The sequence below is a fragment of the Grammomys surdaster genome, unplaced genomic scaffold (genome assembly GCF_004785775.1).
Source record: "Grammomys surdaster isolate TR1022 unplaced genomic scaffold, NIH_TR_1.0 125834, whole genome shotgun sequence".
NCBI classification, from domain to species: Eukaryota; Metazoa; Chordata; class Mammalia; order Rodentia; family Muridae; genus Grammomys; species Grammomys surdaster.
Window position 1 is genome coordinate 3,116,877 of NW_021620662.1, and position 26,009 is coordinate 3,142,885.

General features: G+C 40.3%; 1 protein-coding gene across 1 annotated transcript in view; it reads right to left on the minus strand.

Annotated features, from left to right (window-relative positions):
- Positions 1–5,418: 5,418 nt before the first annotated feature.
- Dchs2 (dachsous cadherin-related 2) overlaps positions 5,419–26,009 on the minus strand; it is a 203,670-nt gene continuing 183,079 nt past the window's right edge. Inside the window, exons 15-20 of the mRNA XM_028789503.1 lie at positions 25,583–25,794; positions 23,395–23,546; positions 16,231–16,361; positions 14,107–14,393; positions 10,732–10,864; positions 5,419–8,764 (exon numbers count right to left, since the gene is read on the minus strand). Coding sequence (XP_028645336.1) covers positions 6,150–8,764; positions 10,732–10,864; positions 14,107–14,393; positions 16,231–16,361; positions 23,395–23,546; positions 25,583–25,794 — 3,530 coding nt within the window. The 3' untranslated portion in view covers positions 5,419–6,149. The remainder of the gene's footprint in view (positions 8,765–10,731; positions 10,865–14,106; positions 14,394–16,230; positions 16,362–23,394; positions 23,547–25,582; positions 25,795–26,009) is intronic.

Consider the following 26,009-nt stretch of genomic DNA (forward strand, 5'->3'; position numbering starts at 1 on the left):
TTATACCTTCTTGAATTCTGTCTCCACTACACATTATCCACTGGGGCTGTGTTCTTCCGTAGGGAGGTTCAGTTAGATTTTTCTAAAGAAACAGGTGTGTGGGCAGAGCAGCACAATCCTGTCATATCTCAACCTTCCTACCTGGTCACACTTGGAAGGCTTCCACTCAGAACTTTGGGTGTATTTCCTGGGAATCCATAGCTTTCTGTTCAAACAAGTTAAACGTTTCCCCTTTGCTTACCACAGTTGGCACAGCTGCAGAGATGTGCCCTTGCCTGTTCCTCTGTGTTTTCCAGTGTGTGAGAACACCTTCTCCTTTTGGTAGGTGTTACCCACAAGACTGTATTTTCACTACTCCAGATTATCTGGCTTCTTGTGATGGGAAATTTAAAATCAAGATTAATTCTGCTGTCTTGTCCTTACTTGACTATATCCCACTGATTGCTTCTCCCACTTCACTGTCATCTTTTCCTCTTACTACACAGATGTGGTTTCCAGAGAATTAGTTACCAAGGCCTCTTCCTTCTATTACTTCTTGGTCAATGATGCTGAGGTTAGTCCTGGGATGTTTTCTTTCTTCTCTTTATGTTTGTTTCTGAAAGCTCTCATCTAATTAAGATGCTAAGATTGTAAGGCCATCCATATTTTTATGGCCTTGAAGTTTCTCCACATCCCTGAACATTCTCCTTACTCACACATTCATGTCTAAATGTCTACACCCCTTCATTCAAGCTACGGTCGAGAACTTATGACCTGCAATACAGCTGTCACTAGCTGAGATCTCTGCAAGGGATGGTCCTGTGACTGCACCCATGTCCACTTAGCCCCTTCCTTGGACTGTCAGCAAGTATCCAGTTACCATTTTGAAAAGTATAAGCCGAAGGATGTTGTATGTCTATGCAGAATCCACTAGTGATTCTTCCGTCATACTTGAAACAAAATCTGAAAAGCCTGTGAGGTCCCACACAATTAGAAACCTCTGCAAGGCTATTTCCTATACCTTTCCCTCTCTCTCATTCTAGAACCTGGTTAGTTTCTCTGACACTCCAGCTGTCTCCTGCTTCAGCTCCTGCCTGGGCTGACAGATAGATATGCCCTTGCATGACTCACTCACTTCCTTTCAGATGTTATCAGCCCTGAGACTCTCCTGAGTGGCCAATCTGAAAAGCACTGTGTGCTGCCCCCTGACCTTGCCAATCTCTTTATTTTTCTTTGTATCACTTCACACTAAGTGAATGTATTTTGCCATCTTCCTTAATAAAATAACATTTTCTGAGCCTGTCACCATCTCTGCAGTGCTGAAGCCTGTATTTCCACCTCTGCTTTGGCACTTTTTTACTGTAAGTGCCAATGAAATCTGCAAAGCACTTCTCAAATATCATCCCTGACAACTTTTGTCTTGATGCCACACCCACCACTCTACCTTCTTTTCTGTATCAAAACCCAAGCTCTTACCTTTGTTCTCCTTTTAGGTCTATAATTTCACTTTAACTTTGATTCCTTCCTCCTGTTGGATTAATTTTTCATTTCTACCATGGGGAGAGATGACTTCACATATTACTGCCTGCCCTGACTGTTTCTTAAAACATAACCGATTTACTTAAAAAGATATATTTATGTTTTGCCTGCGTGTACGTATGTACTCCATGGGCATGCCATACCCACAGAGCACAGGAAATGGCAGCAAACTCACCGGAACTGGAGGTGCAGACAGTTATGACCCAGGATGAAAGGTGTGAGGACAAGACTCACGTTCTCAGCAAGATGGCTCTGAGATGCCCCTCTAGACCCACACCATGATATTTTTAAAAAGATTTTTAACTAATCTATGTATGTTTAAAATTTTACTCATAAAATAAATTTATAAATAGAATAGCTCTCAAAAACTCTCTGAAGTTTTAACCTTAGATTTGAGTAAATGTTGATATGCACATTCTAACTAAGCTTTTCTGCCAAACCATGTTCTCTCAGGCTGATAAAATTCCTCTCTGCTTGCCATGCATAGCGATGGTTTATTACAGAATCAGAAATAAATTAAGCCAACATACTTGGCTATGTCAGTGTGCTGTCACAAGGAATATGCTTTGAAATGTTGTTTACAGCTTGTTTCTAAATATACCTAAAACTCAGAAAGTGTATGTGTACATTGTGAGGAAGACAGAGAAAGATAAAATTCTGTCTTGTAAGGGCATTATAGGTTTTGGATTTAGTAAGATATTATAATAGGGCATTCGTACATACTTCTCTCAGCACTGCAGTTTTCCTAAAGCATGGAGCTAAGTAAGAATTCTCACCTACTGGGTTGTAGGATGCACACCCATTCACACATTCTAAAAACTCATTCTAAAACCATCTGTGTTTCAGAATACAAGTGGAGCCCAGGCCTTTACCCCGAGGGTTGACTATCTAACAATGAGACACATTTATTTAGTTTTCTAAACAAAATAATCCTTTCTTATTCAAGAGATGTAATCATGTGTTTGGTCTTTATTTGGCATGCCGTTCCCCCTTTTTATTACTCACACCACAGTTTGGTTTAGTTTCGTGTCGAGTTGAATGAGTAAGGCTATATAGATGGAGACAGTAGGATGTGCTAAGTGACATCAAATAGCCAAGTACTACATTTATAGGAGAAATGTATAGTTTGGTATTCTAGCTATTCCATCCTGCATCTTCCCCCGGTTGCCATGATTCTGTTTCTAATGGATACTTTTCTTTCACCTACACTGAATCACAATAATTCATATCACTAGAGTTCACAAAATTGAAGTTTTGAGGAACAATTGGCTCTGTCTTGTGTTTTGCACTGCTTTGAAAATTGTGCAAATGTAATATTAATGATTCAAATCAAGCAACTCCTTTTCCTTGGCTGTGTGTATAAAGTCCACTACTCAGTTCAGTGGAATTCCAAGGACAAACTCATGCAGAGGGAAGCAACCTAACCATAATCACCTTACTGTTTCTTTCTGGAATCCACCCACAGAGTGTTTGTGTGATAGATAGGGTTGTAAAGAGAAATACACGAGAGACTTCATATAAAATACATTTCCATTTATTTTAATCTAGCATTGATCTACAATTTGATAGATCATAAGGAGGGGAAGGGAAAGAGATTCCTCAAAAAGTGGCCTCATGAAGGACAGACGGATCACTCAGTGAACCCTTCACTGCATAAACACATCAGCACTGTTTTTCTTGAGTTTGTATCCTTCTGTTTTCCTGCATCTATCTGCTTATGTCCTCTAGTTCCTTTCATACTGAAGCTTCTACTCTGTTCTCCATTCCCCAATGCTTTACTCTCCCATCCTTTTTCCCTCCCTCCATGTCTAGCATGAGCAAAAGCCAATACTGCAACACCTGGTTTAGGTCCTAAGCAAAACTTCTCCAGCTCCAGCCATCTCAGAATTCCTCTGGCAGAAGGATTTTCCATTCCATCCTTCTCTGCACAAACAACCAGCTTGAAGCTCCTAGGATCAAGTAAAATATACTGTGAAGATACCTTCGATAAGCTGATCTGGAAATCTCCCCTGGCCATATTCCCTTCTGCATTTCATTCCTTTGAAACAGCTAGTCTTGGTTCCTTAGTCAGAACTTGCTATTTCTAGCTTAGAGTTAAGGTACATGCACAATGTCAAAATAAAACAAAAGCAACAGTGCTGTAGGCTATGAGCTAATAGTTAATTTTCACCCCCGTAACTTCTAGAGAAATGTATGGAGAATGTCAAGGATAAAGGTGTGGAAAAACAAATCCTACCCCAGCTGGATATCTAACTTCGGCTCAGCATGCAAACATGAGAGCTGCCAGTAGTGGATAACACATTTCAATATTTTTAAAAACAGTGAAATGAGCAATTCCCTAAAGATACAGCATTTCCCCCTGTATTTGCCCAGGAATCCGTTCTGGAAGCTGATCCAATGATTCCTACTGGGACGCAGAATTTTGACATCCATTTGGTGCTGATTTACACCAGGATTTTTAAGGCTGCCAACAAGAGAGTCCAGAATTTCAGGCAGCCAAAAATTCCACAAGAGACAACTGTCTTTTATTTTATAGCTTATGAATTTGGGGCTTAATATGATTTTCCACTAACAAGTTCTGTACCCCCTCCCGAGTGCCAAAGCTGGTGTAGAGATCAGCAAAGTAACACGGAACAGATGAGGCGGCTTAATATTCAACTTGAAGGAAGACAGTTGAAATTATATTGTTTACTTAGGAAAAAGCACTCTGGTTTAAAGGCCTGACACGTGATTTATTATGAGCACTTAACCAGTGTGTTCACATCTTGCCCTCCACTCGACTTGTGGCAGTTATTTGATGATGTTGCAGTGCTGGGAGTGGTATTAATAAAGTCATCAATTAAAGATCTGCTAAATATTGGTAAGGAGCTCTAAATGTGTCTTGTCTTCTGTTGCTTATGAACTACACAGGAAGAAGCCCACAGAGTCAAACACAGTAACAAATTGAAGGCAAATAACTTAGGAAAGAGTGAGATGGACAATTCCCTTTTCAAAAGTGTAAATAAATGAAGAACTCATCTAAAACCAAGGTATTAGTGGCTAACACAATTAATTCTGCAACAAAGTATAGAATTAGGGAAAGAAAACACCAAGGAGTGTCTCCCTGGGACCAATGTTCTGTGGTGAGACGAGCCGAGAGATAACTCATATTGGCACAGTGAAATAATTATGTAGTTTTTTCCTTTTACAAAAGTCATTAAATTTCTTCTTCATATGCCATGAAGATAAGGTGAGACATGAATCAGTGCTGTAATATTGAAATGGTCCACATAAAGATGACTTTCCCTAAAATTAAAGCCAATCCAAAATCCTTCATGGCCATCACACTTATGACTTACAAACGGGGGTTAGACCCATGCTCTCAATCTGAGTCAACAAGAGGAGATAGTCATATATTATTCTATCAGTATAGGGAGTCATCAAATTGCTGACCTACTAAACTTGATATCAAACTGCACCTGTAATGTTTATAAGTGAAGTGAAATTATTTCATGTAATTCCACAGGTAGGATACATGGGGAGAAACTAAAAGAGCTGGTTACAGAGCAGAAGTCTGTCTTATCTGCTGAGAAAAAATACCCAGATGCATTAGATATTTCACAATGGAATTCCTAGAAGGTGATCCTAAATCTGGCTGTGGTCTCTATGCTGCCCTCACACCAGGATGACCGGTTGACCATCATCTTCAGGATGCAATCATCCTCTTGATCCAGTAAAGTGTCTCTGATGCCCTTTTGGTTCATCAGAGAAAGTGCTGTAACACTTCATGTGAGCACCAGACACCATGACCATGTTTCTGAAACAAGGACTATGTAAAGCAGAATTCTTTACACCTCATTGTGAAACTGTTCCAAGCAAGGACAGACTACAGGAGAACAATAAATGGAAGGAAGACTTCTAACACCCACCCTTAACTTCAATAGTAGAAACTTTCATATATATATATATATAAAAGAAAAACTTCCTTTAAAAATATACTGCTAAAATACTCTATGAAATTTATAATTAGCTAGTCACATAATTTTATCTACACAAACTTTAAAAATGGACATTGAGTAGATAAATTATCTCATACTCAAAGTTACTATGCCTAGAAGAAAATAAAATGAAGTGATTTCTATAAATTAATCTTTGAAGGTTTTTTATCTGGACAGAGCACCAGAGGGGTCATCATTTGCAGAGAAGGCAGCAGTAACATGTTGGTAACATGCTTAGCTGCCTAAGCATTATCCTGTCCATCTTAGCCTTACGTCAAGAACATGCTTTCTGCTTCATTCAAGCAAGAATGCATTTTGGGCTATATTAGCATAGCGTCATGAAAAAATTCCAGTCACGATTTCTGATGGTTATTCATAAACATCAAAGAAACAGGAATAATAAAACATACTAGTTAATGTCCACACACATGAGTCCTGAGAGTAACTTAAAAAAAAAATCTAGAAGAGGAAATAACTTCTCATTAAAGCTGGAAGAGTTTTGAGAAACTGAAATGGACAAGTTTAAAAAAACAAGCCGGCTACATGAGCTCTCCTGCCGTTGGGTAAGAATGAACCCATCCTTCTGGACTTGCTTGTGTCTTTTCATGTCTGAGCTGAGAGGTGGGCGAACAGGGGATCAGCACCACAGTCAGTCTATATTTGAACTTTGTCTTCAGCTTTTATGTCATGGCATGTGCCGTGTATGAGTGTCCCTATAGATTCTCCATCTGGCAACACTGGTGACCTAGCAGGAGTCTGCATTGTCAATAGGGAAAGAGACGGAGAGAAGTTGGGAGTCATGGCTTCTAGCAGAGATCCACCATGGTAGGGAAGGGGAGACCGGGGGAATTTCTGAAGAACCTGGCCGAGGGTGATGGCTGGCATTCGTGGGGGAACAGCCTTAATCCCAGGCTGCGCTACTGCTGTTATCAAAGGGGGTGGGAAAACAAAAGACGTGTCTTTTGGAATGCCAGGCTCCTGCAAATGTTCATCCTTTAGTCTGGCAATATCATTAAACACTGAGGCAAGATGTTGAAATTTGGGTTCCCAACTGAGGAAGTAATCGCAAGCATAGCTGCCTCGGACATCATCATCAGAGGTTGTCTGAGTGGAAGGAACTGCATACCCTCCTTCCTGATTGCCTGAAGTGAAGGATTCTTTCCTGCTCTCAGCTAAGACACTTGCTGCTGCCTCTCTTCTTGGGAAAAATGCATTCTTTTGAACATAGATTTTGTCACAGCCTTCCTCTCCAACTTCTCCCTCAAAGATGTGGCTGGCTTCTATTACCTCAGAACTAGTCATCACATCTGTCTCTCCTGACAGGCAAGAAAGCTGGTCAGAGTCCCTAGGGATGCCCGAGTCTGGCACCCTGGAACCCCGGTCACTCAGGGCAGAATCTGTGTCCTTTCTATAAGGATTCTCATTTATCCTCTGGATTTCTTTATCTTCTGCAGTTTCTCCATCCACAGAGCAGTGGCCACTGCAGTTTGAGTGCCTGAATAGGTGGATAATGTCCTTCTCCATGACACTCATTAAGTTCAACCATTCAGCAGGCATGGCTCCACTAGACCCTGTCACACCCCTGCACTCTGCAGTCTCCTGCCCAACCTTGAACTCGCTTGCAGCCCTAATCAGTATAGGATCAACATCTGGGGATGATGAGGTCTTCTTCTCCTCATAGCTGTGTAGTGGGTCTTTTTGCTTATGCCTTAAAATCAGTACAATTAGAGTGCAGACAAGCGAGAAGAACACTAACAAGGAGACCACGAGGCTGATGGAGAAACTGTGAACCAGTACTGTTCTATGGTGTCCTTCAGCAGGCAAAGAGATGTTCACAAACACACTGCAGGATGTGGACTTGGAGCCGGGCTTGGGGCTGTGAGCCATTATTTTCACTTCCAGAGTGTCTTCTATGTTGAACTGACTGCTTATTAGGAGAGGAGCTCTAACCCAATAAATGTTGCCATTTGTTTTGTTTACTGAGAGGACAGTGGATGGAGTTCTAAGAGAGTAAAGAACCACCCCATCCACACCGGCATCTGCGTCTGAGGCTTCCACTCTGCCAATCAGCTGCTGTCCTTGACCCTTCTCAGGGAGACTGAAAAAATATTGATCTTGAGTAAAAATAGGTTCAAACTCATCTATCCCTTCAACTTCCACCCAAACCTCTAGGGAAGCTGAGGCACCACCTCTGTCTTTGGCCTGAACCAGGAAGCAGTACTCGCTAACACTTTCATAGTCAAGTATTTGCTCAGTGTGAATGTCCCCGGTCAAAGGATCGATGACAAAGAGATCCTGATAAGGATGCATCCCATGCGTGACAAGGCAGGGTGACAAAATAGAGTAAGTCACTTCTCCATAAGGCCCAGCATCAAAATCTATAGCATGCACAGAACATATGATGGAGAGAGGAGGCAGGTTTTCAGGAGTGACACAGGCCAAGGTAGAGGACAGGAACTGAGGTGAGTGGTCATTGTCATCTAACACGCTGATATGTACAGCAGCAAAAGAGACATGTTTTTCCTCTTCATCTGCAGCTTGAATGGTTAATGTGAATGCTATTGTTTCCTCATAATCCAGAGGTTTCACCAAATAAAGAACCCCAGTTCTGTCTTCTAAGTAAAAATGTTCTTTTTCATTTCCAGAGATTATGCCATAGATGATTTCTGCATGTGAACCTGTGTCATGGTCGTCTGCCGACACCATGGTGATGTGACTCCCTACCGGGGTGCTTTCCTTGACATGGGCATGGTACCTCCGACTGCTGAAAGTGGGTGCGTTGTCATTGATATCAAGAACTTCTATTGCTATGACAGTTGTGGAACTCAGTGGAGGGCAACCGTGGTCAGACGCAAGAATGACAAGCTTGTGGCAGGCACTAACTTCTCTGTCCAAAGTATGAAGCAACACAAGAGCACCACTCTGCTGGTGGGGATATTCTGAACCCAGGAGGCTGGTTTCGATGTGGAAGTAGTTGTGTAAATTGCCACTGATGATAGAATACTCCGTGTGTGTGTTTTCAAAAGAGTAGTCATGGTCGATAGTTGAAAACGTCATAAGGGTGCTTCCGATGGGGGCATCTTCACTCAAGCTAAGATTATAGCACCCCGCTGTAAACTCAGGGGCATAGTTGTTCACATCTTGTATTTCTATCTCCACTAATGTAAGAGTGCTCAGGGAGGGAATTCCACCATCACTGGCTTCGACAAGAAACTGAAATGTTGGCATTTTTTCCAGAAGTGATACAGAATCGGTAGTAAATACTGTGCCTGAAAATTAAGACAGGGTGTGAGTGCTGTGAACTAAATGTTTGTGATCTGTTTCGCTAGCAAATGCTTACTGAACATGCAAGTGTGCTTCGCTCTTTGCTGGATGTTTTAAGTTACAGCCAACAAGAAGTCCAAATAGATTTCTAAATTATTATGTTTATACAAAAGCTTCAGAAATATTCTTCACAGTCTCCATTTACATGTGTTGCTTGGGTCTGCCTTTGCTACATTTTTTCCTGAATTTTATTTTTGTATAGTAAGTTGTTTCATTCATGTTTTTAAAAGAAAGTACATTTTTGTCTTATATAGTTTCATTTTATTCCATTATCTATAAACATATGTGGAGAGATGATCTAGCAGAAGGTAACTGTTCTGAGCTGGGCAGGGTAGTGCCTGATTATCATTTTTGCATTTGGGAGGTTGAGGCAGGAGGATTGAGAGCTAGAGATGTGCAATGGGAGGAGAATGAGACGCTCTCTCAAACAGAAATTAAATTGCTTGGGTATTCAGTCATTCTAGTGGTAAAGTGTGTGTGCCTGGTACCTCCCTGTGCCCCCCAACTTACACACACACACACACACACACACACACACACACACACACACACGGGGGGGTGTTTACTCTGGAAATCACTCTATCTAAATAAAAGCAGTGAAAATGAGAATGGAGAGTGTTTAATTTTAGAGATAAGCTCATGAGTTAATTCAGCAAGTGGCATCTTTTTCCTTAATGATTAAATACATTAGGTATCTCTTGCTGTGGTAAGCACGGAAATATATGTCTTTTATAAGTGTGTATACAATGGCCTTATTATTAAAGTGTTTTAAGTGCGGTCACTAAAAATAAATGTTGAACCACTGGTGAGGTTTTATTATCACATTTCAATTACAGCCACACCGTGAACTAGACTGACTAATTTGAAACATTCTAATCAACACTCTGAGGCAATGTTTCCATACCACGCCTATCAGGCAAAAGTACTGCTAAGATTTAAGTGCTCAGGGGGTTGAATGCCACACACTGTTATCGGCTGATGCAGGACAGGAGTTATCAGTGTCTGGAATCCTGTGAGATGAGAAGAAAAGCTTGAAAGACAAAATCATGAAGGGCAGCAAAGCTCCTAAAGCACTTACGTTTCAGTTACATACCCACAAGTTATACAGCGTTTCTTATTTCTCTCATTCCAAGCAACCAATGAGTCTGCTTCTGATACTTTGGGCCTAAAGTCATCTTTCAGATAATTCTACAGTTAACTTGAAAGTGATGCTGTAATGAGTAGAGCTGGTGGGATGGGGACCTATCTTTTCTGGAGGGTGTCCTGCCAGGACACCATGTGGCTGAGCATCTCTCTTTAGTAAGTTCAGCATTCCATGTTCATTTACTGTTAGTATCCCTTGTACTCAGCCGAAGTGTTTGAGTGAGCAGTTGCCTGTCTGGGGTACATTGCACACACAGCTGTCCTCTCTGATAAAAATACTAAGGGCCTGGAAGATGCCACATAAAGCAGAAGTATGCAATCTTATGCAGAAGTGTTTTCCCTTTTTGATCATTCTTGTCTTTACTGAATGTATGGCACTTTTTTTTTTACACTAAGCTGAGAGCTTCCACACTCTAATCCTACAAAATCCTGAGGAATGGGTTGATCTTTTTGACATTATTTTGATTCTTGTTGAGTCACAGAACAACTAAATTCTATTGGTTGGACACATGAATTTGGGCATCAGTATACCAGTAGAGAGTGTCTCTGCCCTTCTTAGCGTTGAGTAGCATTTAACCTACACCCTTTGCTGTCTTGCCACTGAGATGTTGAAGATGCACTACTGCCATTTTCTACTTTAGATAACTAAGAAAGCAGTGCCTATAACTGCAGGGATTGGCAGGAGGGGCCGAGGACTGTGCTAGGAGCGTTCAAAGCTGTTGACTCCATGTTTCTGTACCTGTGATACACGACAGCCAGTGTAACTCACCATTCCTGGGGTCAATGGCGAATCCCTCAGGAGCGGAAAGGATCTTGTAAGAAATGTCTCCACTGCTTTCTAAGTCTGTGGCAGACAGGGTCAGCACCAAGTACCCTCTAGGTATGAGTTCAGGAACGGTAGCCTGAGGGTAAAAGAGGATAAAGGCATCATGCTTGCAAATAAGTAATTTTCAGGAGCACAGGCAGAACCTGATACCATGTCATTAATTTTGACTGGAGAAACTACCCAGTCTGCCTTTGGTAGGCCTTGTAGTGGTTTGAATGAATATGGCCCCCTTAGGCTCATAGGGAATGGCACTATTGGGAGATCTGGCCTTGTTGGAGTAGGAGTGGCCTTGTTGGAGGCAGTGTGTGGTTGGAGGCGGACTGTATGTTTCAGAAGCTCAAGCCTGGCCCACTGTCACTCTCCTCTTCTGCTACCTGTTGATCCACATGGAGAACTCTCAGCTCCGTCTCCAGCATCATGTCTACCTGTGCTCTGAACCTGTAGATCAGCTCCAACTAAATTTTTTTTCTTTATAAAAATTGTTTTGGTCATGGTATCTCTTCACAGCAATAAAACTCAATTAAGACAGAAGTTAGTACCAGAGACTGGGGAATTGCTATGATAGGCCTGACTGTGCTTTTGTTCGGAAAAATGTGGACTTTGGAACTTTGAGTTAGAAAAGCAGTTGAATGTTTATATCATGGCTTAATGGGACATGCCAGTACAAGCATGGAAGACTATGATGCTGAGGGTGATTTGAACTGTAGGAGCCTGGCTCAAGAGTTTTCAGAGGGAAAGAATACTAGTGTGTGGCCAGAAAGACCATTCTTGTGATATTTTGGTGAAGAATGTGGCTGCTTTCCGACCTTGTCCAAAATATCACCTGAGGGTAAACTGAAGAGACATGGATTAACAGCTTTGGCAGAGGCCATTTCAAAAAAGCTTAGTATTGAGGATGTTATGTAGTTATTAGTGGCCAGTCTTATGCAGATCTAAAATGAAAAGGATCAAGTTGAGAAAAGAAAAATAAAAAATGTCTAGTTTGAGCAGAACAGACGCACCAGGAATAGTAAACAGATGAAGGAAATTGAAATTAGGTAGTTGGAGTAAAGAAAGTGATGACCAAAGCACCCAGCTCAGCTTCCAACGTGTACAAAGGAAGTTAAGAAGAAAAGCTCAGAGCCACAACATTAATCCCAGCACTCTGGAAACAGATGCAGGTAGATCTCTGAGTTTCAGAACAGCTTGGTCTACAGATCAAGTTCTAGAACAGCCAAGCTAAGACACAGGAAACTACCATGGAAAACAAAAGGTAGTGACAATGTGTTTGAACAAGAGGGCTATGTTCATGCTAGAGCAAGCAGCACAACTTGGCAGCCTTCAGCCACATGGTTTTGGCTCTAAAGTCAAGGATGCAAGAAAGGAGTATAGAATCTTCCTCTACAACTAAGGAAAGCCACTGAGGCCAGGCATGTGTCAGGGTTGTCACTGCATGTAGGTTCAGAGATGCTTGAAGCTGTGAAGGTGAAGCCTGGAGATTCCAAGATGCTGGAGATGCCAGAGTCATGGGATACCTACCATAGAAAGCTGCTAACAGGAGTGGAACCAGCTCAAGAGAGAGAAGTGTGTTTTAGTCAACAAAGCTGAAAGGAGCTGGAGATCTGAAAAGTGATTTGACATCAGGTATAAAGACACAGAGTCTGGAGTTTGTCCAGGTGGTTTCAGTCTTGCTTTGGTACAGGGTTTCCTCACTGTGTTCCCTCTCCCCTCTTCTGGGACAGTAATGTCTATCATGTGATACTATATTTTGGAAGTATGTATGATCTGCTTTCTTATTTTTATCTTATAGGAAATTACAGTTGAGAGATTGCCATGTGACTCAGAAGAGACTTTAGACTTTGGAATTTCAAACGGGGTTGAGACTGATGGACTATGGGGAAGTTGGAAGTTGGGCTGAAGCACTTTTGCATTAAGACATGGCTACAAGCCCATGGAGCCAGGGAGTGGAGGGTGGTGGTTTGAATGAAAGTGACCCAGATAGGCTCATAGAAAGTGACACTATTGGGAGAGGTGGCCTTGCCAGCATATGTATGTCCTTGTTGAAGGAAGTGTGCCACTTGAGATGGCTTTTGGGGTTTCAGAAACTCAAGTCTGGCCCAATGTCACTCTGTCCTTCTGTGGCTTGCTGCTCCAGATGTAGAGCTCTCGGCTCCTTCCCCATCGCCATGTCCAGCTGTCATGTTTCCTGCCATGGCAATAATGGACTAAACCTCTGAACCTGAAGGACCATCCCAAGTTAAATGATTTCTCTTATAAAAGTTATGGTTATGGTTTCTCTTCACAGCAATAAAATCCTAAGGAAGACAGACATGCTGATGTTTAGAGTTCATAAACTGAAATGTTAACAGTTCCTGGATTTAGAAAACAGTTTTAATGTTATTCAATCTTGGTTTTTACTAGTAGGCATTTTCTTTCTAGATTACATCTGAATGACAGAAGGTAGTATAGTGGCTAATTTTATGCCAAAGGTATTAATTACATCACTCAAGTGAGGCTTTATGGAGAATTGTTACTTAGGTTAAGTCCTCCTGTTAATCGTCTTCCATTGAAGAGAATTGGGATTCATTTCTGAGACCTCAGTAGGCTGTGGTCACTGCTCTGACTTCTGTAAACTTACACTCTGCCCTATAATCTAAATTCTGCACTAGATCCACTCACAATCTGTTTGTGCAAAATGTTAATCCATGTATTAAAAAAAAAATAATCTGTCCAAAGCATGGTCAGATAATGCAAACTAGTTCTCCTCCCTTGTGGCTTTTCAAATACTGGACAAGTTTCAATTGTTGTGAACAACTGGAATCTTTACATACACGCACAACACACACACACACACACACACACACACACACACACACACACACGCACACACACACGAGAAAATACAAAGGTCTGATGGTTCCCATACTCAGCAAACATAAATAAAGGAGCCCCATAATTCCAGATGACTTCTGGTCTACAATATGCTAGATAAGACTGCAACATTAACTCAGGATGAACAGCAGTGAATGCTGCTAGCCTAGACCAGCCTATCAGTGATGGAGGGCTGACTTCACTCGCTACTGTTAGTTATTTTATTTTAAACATATGAGCTTTTTTTCTAGCCTGCCTGTCTGTCTGTACCTCATGTACATGCCTGATGTTTGTGGGGGCCAGGAGAGGTTAGCATATCCTGTGGATTTGGAGTTACAGATGCCTGTGAATTCCCATGTGCATGCTGGGAATCAAACCAGATCCTCAAGAACAGCTGCCAGGAATCTTCACTTCTGAGCCATCTCTTAGCCCCACCCCTTGTTCTTTCTAGTTTTTCCATCTCTTTACCTGGTAGAAATCTTGAGTAAAAACTGGTGGGTTATCATTGACATCCAGCACACGGATGATGAGGGAACCCTCTGTGTGGTGCACTGAATCAGAAACGCGGATGATGAGCTCATATTTGGTAACTTCTTCAAAATCCAGTGTTTGCACCAGCACCACCACTCCAGTGTCCTGACTGATAGCGAACTTGGCTCCAGAATTGCTTTCTTTGACAAGACTGAAGGTGAAAGCTGGATTCAGATCTGCATCATGGATGGATACCCGAGCCACAATTCCACCAGGCAAAGAATCTGCAATCATCATGACCAGTGTCAGCTCCCATTAAAATTCATCATCAAAAGACATTTCTTCAGTCGTTCAGCCCAAGTATTTTCACTTTAAATCTAAAATGATTTTCTTTTTTCTGGCATGATTTCTCATCTAAAGCTCATTATTGGGCTAAATCAAAACACAGAAGAATTTGTAAGTACAATAAAAGTGAAAATCTACCACAGAGTAGAAAATTGAGGAAGTAGGCTATGCTTCAGTTTTATATTACAGTTTTCCACCATATGCTTACACCATAACTCCAGAACAAAAAAAAAACATCCTGAGTACTCTCCTGCAGTTACAGTTTCTATGTCTGAGTCAACACTCACAGGGGTATAGAGGAGAAAAAGACATTACTAAGCACATTAATACAAATAATTAACTTTGAAAACAGGCCAGAACAGAAAGAAAATATTTGTGTATAGATGTACAATTTAGTACTTAACTGCTTAGTGTTTAATTTCATAAAATTATTTGATAGTGACATAGATATTGCTTTCTTCTCTTAAGTTTGTTTCTCAAAACTAAAATTACCAAGGCTATGGGAAAACAAAGTATACACAGTGCTAGTAAAGGGAGTAAATCTCTAATTTTACTCATCAAAAAGAAAGAAAGAAAGAAAGAGAGAGAGAGAGAGAGAGAGAGAGAGAGAGAGAGAGAGAAAGAAAGAGAGAAAGAAAGACCCAAACCACAGAACAAATGACATGCTCAGTGTCTCCTGTGATCTCTGCCGAACCCACCTGTGAAAGTGGACTTTATTTCTAAGGGTCTAATATGGTGGTGGTGGAAAGTATCTGCCAAGATATTCAGAATTATTCTACTGTGTATGGAATTTGTAATTTTCAGTCTTCAAGGCTGGGGAGGAATTTTTGGTGAATACCAATCACACTTTATCCTATTCAATAGATTTTGGCTTATACACTTCATTCTTGTGATATATTCACACTGGTTGTACTGATGTATTTTCATACCAATTCAGGTGCGTAGAAACAGCACAAAATCCATCAAAGCAAATGGAAATATTGAAAGTGAGAGATAAACCTGAAATATGATTTGTTTATAAAGTCATATTTACAGGCATCCTCATGTGGAGAAATTTCTATGGAAAGGAGTTGGTATACTTTGTTTGGAAAGTGAAGACAGTAAAATAAATGTTCAAAATGTTTCAGGATAAATTTGGTAATAAAAGAGAGAGGAAAGAAACAAAGGTAACCACTGTTTTCAACCTTATCTATAGGGTGATAGGTTGGATTTAGGTGTAGTTATTCACCATGGGACAACTTTAGGTTCTCAGACTATGAAATCATTGTGTAGTAAATGCCCCAAATAGTCCACCACTAAAACAATAATTTTTTAGCTTCTACCAGTAATGTGGGTTATACTAGAGGAAAGTGATGACTCTGTACATAATCAAATTAACTTCACTATCATCATTAGTGTCCTGCAAAGATCAACGAAGCATGAATCGGACAGACTCAATGCTCAGAAAAGCCAAATGATTATTACAGCAACAACATGTGCTTCTACCTGGAGTACATTTAGTGTTTAAAAAATATCTGCACATAAGCGCACTATATGAATTAACAGTTGGAGGCTAGGGACTCAGCCTCCAGCCCATCTGAATGCAAATCCAAGTGTTAGGATTTAAATCTCCTGATATTTCTCTTAAGACCATCCATAATTTATTCAATAAAATGAAGATAACATTATCTGGCTTGCATGGCTGTTGAGAACTAATACTTAATATAACTCCTGCTGTTAAAAATAATGATAAATATGTAAGTTAATCAAAAGTTAATTCCAAATTGTCACACTTACTTTCTGCAATTTCTACTGCTTCTGAGGGGAGAAAGACCGGGGCATTGTCGTTTATATCAATCACCTGTATCTTGACCAGAGTTGTATCAGAAAGCTTGGGCACCCCTCTGTCTGTGGCTTGCACAATCAAACTGTTTTGGAAAAGAATCAAGGAATGTTATGAGCCATCTTGGAAGTATAAAAAACATAAATATCAAATCTAGTTTAATTTTTTATGTGAATTCACTGACTTTTATTTTTCCCATGGCCTTTTCTAAATAGCATCATTTACAATTTATTTCACAAGAATAGTAGCTTGAAATTTATGTATTTTTGACAAGTTTCAAGAACAAACTCCAGCAAGCTGTCAGGGGTCATGAAGCATTAATGTAAAAATAAAAGCACAATTTCTTGGAGACAATCCTTAAAATTCTAAGAATAATCTAAACAATACATGTACTAACTCTTGTGCCCACCCTACTGCATGGGGATTGCTACATATTTCTACCTAATTGTACCATCAAAACATTCTGTCAAAGTGACGGCTATATACGGATACCTTTCAGATCCAAATTTCAAACCAATCAACGTTACAGACTTGTGAGAGCTTGCTGTCATGATGAAGGAGCAACTGGGTCGTGACGGGCTTGGACTCTTCAGAGGAGAAAGGGCGAATTCTGATGGAATTCACACAGAACGATTTAATCTCCCTGGGGAGGTGCTACAGTGAAGTGTTCTACCAACCAAGCTAGAGTGACTACTACTGGCCTCATCTTCTCCCTTTCTCTCACCACTCTTAGCATCATCAGATTGCAAGCCGGGTCAGATGATCTCTTCAGTATCCCTTGGAATAGTGTGTTATTTATTTTGTCCCTGTCTCAAGAAACTCGGGTAGGATAATCAAACACCACTTGAATCTAGGACCTAATAGTATGACAGAACGTGGGAAATTCAATGTTTTCACAACCAGTGAAGTCTAGACAAATTGGGACTTGAGTTTTGTTGTACTAAATCCAGAAAAGTATGGGATTTCCTACACTAAGCACAGAGAAGTGCATACCAGTCTCTGCACCCATTTCCCCAGAATGCATCCTTAGAACTTGAGAGATGACACAGTGGTTAAGAATGTATACTTTTTGAAGATCTAAGTGCAGTTCTCAGCACCCACATCTTGGGGCTCAAAATTACTTCTGACACCATTTGGCTGCCAGCCACAGGTACCTACATGTATGTGTGTATACATTCTCCCTTGCCACCATGCACATAATTAAAAATCAATCAATAGCAGTTTGAAAACCTGAACCCTTACTTAAACATCTACTTGACTCTCCATTTTGAAGCCTCTCAATCTCCCAAGCAAACATGCTTGACCCTCTAAGTGCTGGCTTCTGGCTGATGCTCCTGTCTTACAGTCTGGTGACTTTCCAAAGCTCACAGTTCCAGTGAGAATTCTCATATGACCTGAAAGCCCTTTATGATCATAGTAGACAGCACATTTTCCTGCCACAATGGTTATCGTTTTGATGGCTTATCTGTCCGCATCTTCCCTGTGTTGCTTTAGGATAGGGGGATGCCTATCACTCTAACAATTTTCTTTAATGAATGTTGAGTGTTAATTTCTGCAGACTTTTCCACTGCTGTCTGCTGAAGATCTCTAGCAGGCCTGAGCATAGCAAACATAGCACTGAGAGATACTGCCCTTCACCCTTCCCTCTTCCCCTTGCAAACCCATTAGACTACATTCCTAAAGCTAGCCACCAAGTTCTATTCTCTTATTTGGTCATCTCCTCCTCCCAAGGCTGGCTACCAAGGTCCAGCTTTCAAAGTTTAGCAATAAAATCTCCCTCCAGCTTACCTAAAACATGCCCAATCAAAACAATCCAACTCATCCTAACACAATCCCTTTATAAACTGCCATTTGCCTATGGGCCATGCCTGCCTCCTCTATATCCAGAGGCAGTCCTTTGTCTCTCTGTGGCAAATAATCCTTCCCTTTCTCCCTTGTTCCTTCTTATTTCTAGTCCTCTGTCTCCTGTCTTTGTCTCTTACTTCCTGACTTTTGTCCATCTGGGGAAAATACATCTCCTTTGTGATGAGAACTTGGTCTTGGTGTGTCTTGTACCAACTGCAAGCCTTTCACCTTCCCCTCCTCACATTATCCAATGTTTTAGCTGAGATATTAAAGCTAGACTTCCATCAACTGTGTCATTACTGTCACAATCACCCCTAGTCTCATAATGCCAAGACTTCAGGGTCCTATGTAATGCCTAAATCAACCAAAAAGAAAAGTGAACTTTCTTTGATATGGAGAAAGCCTCTTGTTATGTGTCAAAATAAAGGGGCAAGAAAATGGGAGCCTGTTGATGGTTGGAAGAACAACTGACAGACCATGAAAGCAGAGCTGCAGGGATTCTGAACTGAGCCTGCAATAGCTCAAGCTGTCTAAAGGTTCCTTGGCTGTCTTTGTGAAGCTGAGGGTTGTAGCATGTTCAGCTGGCTCATGTGGAAGAACCCTTGCACAGAGCCATGTCAGCAGAGGCCGCGATGAAACCGACCAGACCGAGAACAGGCCCATCGTAAGACCAGAAGATCTATTCCTGTTCCCCCAAGTGTGGGAAGCCTCTCTAACCACAGAGCACTTCAGATGAGGTCTTTGAGCAGATAAGATCTCACTTAATTTCCTTAAAAAAAAAAAACCAAAATTGTTGGCGGATGAAATTTTAAAATTTCTCTTTCCACTGTATCTCAAATATCTACCAGGAATTTTCTGTTCGCTCTGAAATTTTAAGAAAAATAAAAAATATCAGCTAACATCAGAAAAGGCTATAAAAAGAGTTAGGATTTCTGTGGAAAGATGGTAAAATGACTTCTCAGAACTCTCCCTGCTTCCCTAAATTTCACCGAGAGGATAGCTAGGATTTTTTTTTTTTTTAGTGCAAGTCCTTAAGGCCCAAAAATGATAATGAACAAAGTTGGAACTGGAAGAGATGTGAAGATAGAGCATGCCATGGGATAGGCATAGACAAGTGTGGGGCTCTCGGAAGACTGAGATCAGAGGTATTCAAAATACAACATGGGATAGGCGTAGACAAGGGCGGGGCTCTCGGAAGACTGAGATCAGAGGGATTCAAAATACAACATGAGAAATGGACCTCAGGGGCCACTTACTAGATATGTTTGGTTTATTACTTGTTTAATGTATATGTATATTACTTGCTTAATGTATATATTAACATATATATATACCTTATAAACAGATGCATACATACACATGTGTGCATGCAGATAGATAGATAGATAGATAGATAGATAGATAGATAGATAGATAGAGAGATAGATAGATAGATAGATAGATAGATAGATAGATAGATTATACAAGGTAGTTCTTCCACAATCTTTAATCTTTTTCAGTATTCTGCTTTATATATATGAAACATCCCAGAGAAGTTAGCCAACAAACAAAACTGGATCTCTAACACCATAAAAGGGTCAGTGTCTCCTGAACACTTTCTGAACAGGATTCATAGCAACAATCAAAATGGCAAATACCAAAACAAAAACAATAATCAAAATGAACCAGAAAAGAAAAGGTCAGAGGGACAAAAATTCACAATGAAATCATGTATGAGAACAGAAAGAAATGGCTCCTTGTTCACAAAGGATTTATTCAACTTAAGAAGAAGCCTACATTAAAGAAGATAATGAGGCTCGGTGATGTGCCTCAGCAGGTAAAAGCCATTGCTTGAAACCTAATTCAATCCCTAGGGCCCATATGGTGGAAAGAATGACCACACAAGCTGTCCTCTTACCTCCATTCTTACACTATGTGTGTGCACATGCTGGCACAGGCAAGCATACACACACACACATGCCAACACATTCACTCATGTATGTACACACACACACACACACACACACAATGTATGCACACACATGCACACACCAACACATTCACTCATGTATGTATACACACATATACATACATGCATGCACACACACACACATGCAAACACATTCATTCATGTATGTATACACATAGAGACACACACAAAACACACTCACATGCACACACATGCACACACACAGGTATGCTTATATATAGTGGTACAGTTGAAGGTATTTGCAAGTGTAATCATTTGGACCCAGATAATTTGCTTCTGTGGCAGATGAGAAGCAGTCAACTCAGCTTTTGCTTCTCACAGTTTGGAGTTAATTTATTCATGGGGAGTTGGAGAAAGGCCTTTCTAAATATTAGGACTAATTTAAATGTTGGGAACATGACGCAAATAGGAAAAAGTTAAAAACCATTAGATTTAATTGCTAACTAAGCTCCATTGAGTAAGAATTCTGTAACAGAAAGCCATCACAATTGGAAAGTGCTTAGTCCCTGGGACCTAACAGACTGTCAATGATCTCTGAATTTACAATCACTGAAAGAACACTTGAGCTGAGATTTACCTACAGTCATCCATGAAGGAAAAATGTTTCCTGCTTAAAATTACCATGCCAACAATGAAGCAAAAGAATAGTTTTAACATACATTAAACACAACAATTTAGTAATTACATTAGACTATTACAAAACATCTCCTAACTGCTAACTTAGGGTAAGATTTTAAACTTAAAAATACTACCTTTGAAGTAATATTTTGAAATATATTAAATAAAAAAAAACAACAAACACTTAATCAGACTTTCAGAATTGGAAGGGTTTAGGGTGGTTAATTAGTCCAATACACTCAGTAACATATTCCATTCAAACCAGCTTTCAGTGCCTAACCACACAAATATACTGTACTTTCCTCACAAAACATGAAAGCAGCCTCAAATATTGACACAGTATTTTGTACCTTCCCCCCTTAAACAGAAGGGCTGTTCTGTAGCCTCCATGATGGAAACAGTGTGACTGTAGTTCAGAATCATTGAGTTTAAGTCAGAATTCGATCCTCAATAGTATTACAACCTAGAATAAGCCAACTATGTAATTTGCATTGTTAATGAATAAAATACTTTCCTTAACTACTATATGAAATGGCTACAAGAGTGAAATGAAACACTGTAGCCACACCCTGCATCCATGCTTTGTTTTGCAAAGTTTTAATTATTCATGGCCAACCACCAACATCCAAAAGTGTTAATGTAAAATTCTAGAAATAAATAATTCATAAGTTTTAAATAGCTATAATTTGGAGTATCTTGATGACACTTCAGTCTGCTGTACTCTTTCTCCCCAGAATGTGAATTATTCTCCTGTCTAGTATAACCGCACCATATGTATCACCTGCTCTTTAGTTACTTAGTAGGCATCTCAGTCATCAGCTGTATAGTTGTGTTCCTGTTCAGGTAATTTTTGAGTTACTTATTAGTTACCTCAAAGCACAAGGTTAATAATGATCTATAATATCTTTCAGGGCATAAAACATGGAAGGGGAGAGTAACTCTGGTAATGTGTAGCTATACTGCCTGGCATTTAGAAACACAATTAAACAATATATTTGAGTTTCAATAGTAAGTTTCAGGTCTTCAGTGAAGATCCCAGAACACATCCGTCACAGATAAGAAGTAACTATTTTGACACATGTGCAAAGCTTCTTGGAATAAAGCACAAAATACTCATACAATGTAAACTAAATAGTAATATGAACAAGACAGATAAGCTTTCTTTCACCACTATCCAACTGTATCTCCAAAGACAAGCAATACTAACAGCTTCTCTGAGGAGTGTTTTAAGCAAAAGAAGGTTCCTTTTATCCGACAGCCATACTGCATGAACACTAGGATGTCTCTTGTTATTTTCTATACGTGGCTGAGACAGGAAAGCGTAGGGAATACTTCAGTAACCTGTATTGTTCTTGTTTGGCAGTCTGTATACATTCTCCTGCCTCACGAACACACTTGGCAGCCTGGCTTTTTTACCATGCACACACTTTCCTCTCCAAAAGACTGCCCAGCAACTTCAGACCTGCACCTGCATCGGTTGCACATACACCCATCTCTAGACTATGTTTGTCTTTCCTCTTCAACAATAAAACGCACCCTGTATCTACACAAATACATTCCCAGTGTATGAATTGAGGGGCTGATCCAGACTGGACTGGTCTTGGACGCATGCACAGTAAGACACAATTGTATCTTCAGTAAACTTTAAGAGAGAATCTTCTATTGACCACCTTATGCCCGTGCATGACTGGGTGTGCAAATGAATAAAATCAGATGTGTTATAGGAATGAACATCCACAGTAGAGAAATATATGATACAAGTTATCAATCAAAGCTGAGAACCACCCTCACTAAGGCCCCTTAGTAACCAAACTTCTCTTTCTCTTAACTCCTTAGAGGAAGCCCTGAGCAGCCATCAAGAGCCCGGAGGACCTCCCTTCTCCCATGTGCTGGCTTCTCCTCTGTAGTACATTCTGACTTTTGCTCCTGCTCTATTTAAATAAGCATACAGTGGCATTTCTGCAATTCTGAGTCTACTTTTATTTCAATTCATTGAATAAGAGGTCCTGCACCCTATCCTACCACTGACCTGGTTTTAGATACTGGCTTCATAACGTTCTATGAAGGGATCAGCATTCTTTAAGGGATATCCCTTTATGGCCATTTTAGGTTTCTTAGAGCCCTTTGCTTTATTGAGTGAGATGCTGTAAATATATGTATGTAAACTGTACTTGACTAACACCGACCCCTGAAAACATGGAGCAGGCTTGCAGCCAGCCACTCCCTCCGGAGGCTGGCATCTCTCAGATGCTAGGCCATGATCTTTAATGCTGAATTTCAGCTTTTAATAAGATCATTCTGCTGGACCATGGTCCCACAACAAGGACTATGATGACAAGGCTGGGCTTTCAAATAGAAAAGAATAAAGAATTATACAAAGGAATGCCATTCAATCAAACTCTTTGTGTTTAAAGTAACAAAAGGCATTTGCAGAGGGCATTTCCACTCAGTGAACACTTCATCAACACTGTCTTTTGAATGACTCTCCCTTGGTTTTTAAGAGGATGTATCAACTTCCAGATCTGATCCAGTTACTTTTTCAAAATAGAAAATAATTTCTAAGACTATTTAAATATGCCCAAAGGTTGACTGTAGGCTGGGTCAAAGGGGAAAGAAGAGTTTTCCCAAAGGCTTGTCGGGAAGACCTTAGGGAAGAGTTCTCTGACGAGTGTGAACCTGAGCTCACCTGTAGGAGCTGGTGGACTCAAAGTCCAGGATGGCATTAGTCGTTATCACTCCGCTCAGCCCATCGATCCAGAAGGCTCTGGCTTGGTTGCCAGAAACAATGGAATACTCGATCTGGCTGTTCAAGCCCCCGTCCAAGTCAGTAGCAGACACCTGTGAGAAATCAATATTTCCATTGGAAAAGGTTAAACTGTAATGTGATCTGAGCCTGCTTCTCAGAGAAATACATTAGGAAAGAATACAGATTAGCAAACACATTTTAAAAACAATGCTCAGGGTAAGTGGTTCTCAACTCATAATTCAAACCTTAAATACAGTTCCTCAGGTAGTGGTAACCTCCAACCATATTATTTTCATTGCTATATCATAACTGTAATTTTGCTATTGTTAATTAACAAGTCATAACAACTATCTGTGTTTTCTGATGGTCTTAGGTGACCTCTGTGAAAGGGTCATTTGACCCCCAAAGGAGTTGTGACCCACAGATTGAGAACTACTGGCTTATAGTCGCACCAACACATTCAGCTGACATTTGAATTGGGCTTTAATGAAGTAGATAATGGGAGGGAAAATGTCTACACATTCATTTAAAATATTCCCAAAATGGTACTCACATATTTTGAGCTATAACTGGGAGCAACTGGAAAATTTCTAATATGTTTGTACAGTTTTCTAGTTCTGCCATGAATTCATGTTGGCTCCAGACAAACAGTTGGATATTACAGAGAACTCTGTACACAGAAAGGCAATTCTTCGCTTGATTTTTCTTTCTTTTTATTTCTGCATATGTATGTATGTGTACATGCATCTGTGCTCATATTTATGTGGAGGCTAGAAGTTGACATTAGATGACCTCATTCATTTATTTAGAATTTTCCCCTAACCTAGAATTCACTGATTCAGCAAGTCTAGCTAGCCAGATTGCCCCATGAGTGCCTTTCTAAGGATGGAGCAAGCTATCACACCAATTTTACATATGTTCTGGGACTTTGAACTTCTGTTCTTACACTTGCACAGCAAGTGCTTTATCTAACAAGTCACACAGTCACCCACACACTCCTAGTCCTCATTTGCCTTTCTTACCTAATTGAAGTATTATCTATGTAACAGGCCAATATAAGGCTTTTTTATATTATAGTGAAATTTTAAATCAAGAGGACCTTTGAAAAGTGAGTTAAATCTTAGATTTGGTGCTAAGTTATCATAGTGTTAATAAGTTAGCATCCTAATGGCTTATTTGGTGAATTTTCAAAGTAGTGTTCAGGTCAGAACAATGGGTCTATAACATTTCCCATGGAGATATATTGCAGGCTTTCCTGTGCTGAATTTCAACCACTCAACCTGTTATATCAGTGGAGTCAAGATCTTAGCAAGATGTTGAATTATTACACTGTCTTAATTCATGCTCCTCATATCTGGCATAACTCTGCCTTGGCTCACATCCCTTGTCATCTCTTGGGTTCCTATATTGAGTCCCTGGTTTTGTTCTTAATTATGGCTCAGTTCATCCTTCTACCCAAGTTCTCAGAAGACGCTGAGGACCACATGGAATAGACTGGAACTCATCACTCATCAGAAGGACATGGTAGCCACCTTTATGATACAGGAAGGCCACAGAAGCCTTTGAGATCACCAGGCAGTGAAACTAATTTCCAAATGAGAACAAATAAAAATACATCATGCTCCCTAGGGCTGTGTATTTAAGCTTGATTCAGATAGTAGACTTTCCAGGGTAGGTATTAGCACTTTAGTATGCTGGAAATTCTCCACTGTGGTGACTTTAGCAAGATGTGTGTCAGCCCACAGCACTCTGGTAAACACAGGAAGAAAAGAAGTCACTCTGGTAACTGCAGTCCAAGCTGTCCTCATCAAGAGGAATGAGCCCTGCTTTGCCTCTGTCTTCACCTGGGATTCCAGACATTTTTTGTGACCTACAAAGTCTCTGTTAGTACTCAGAGAGTCCCCAGAGAAAACAGCTGTCAGGAAACTGAGCTCAGGATCAATGAAGCATGAACAAAGGAATTTCAGATTTCTGGCAGTCAAAAGATTCATCCAAGCCATTGATCATGTCCTTGAGATTGTTAAAACTTAGTTACATGTTGGTCATGGGTCATAGGTACTTTGAGATACATTGATTGATTGGTCACACACACACACATACACACACACACACACACCCCTTCTGTTACCTGTATGACACGAGCATTGTAGAATTGTCCTTCAGACACCGATGCTTGGTATATACTTTGTGCAAAGCGTGGAGGATTGTCATTCTGATCCTGGATGGAAACTGTTACTTTGGTGAAGGCTTTATGCCCATTGCTCTCAGCAAGAATGATGAGCTGCACCTCACTCCTGACTTCAAAATCAAGCAATGTAGGCTCTTGTACGATGAGTTGTCCTGGTTTTAGTCCCAAGGTTAAAAGGAAACAATGATGTTATTTTAAAATGTCTTAAAACACCACTAATTCATGTGCTCTGACTGGAGCCATTATGGAAAAAGCAGAGAGCTTACAGATCATTTGCTGATTTCCAACATTTGTAGGTAAATAATTGGAATCTGGAAGCTTAAATCATCTTTCTATAAAAAATAAATCTATATATTTAACCCATCCC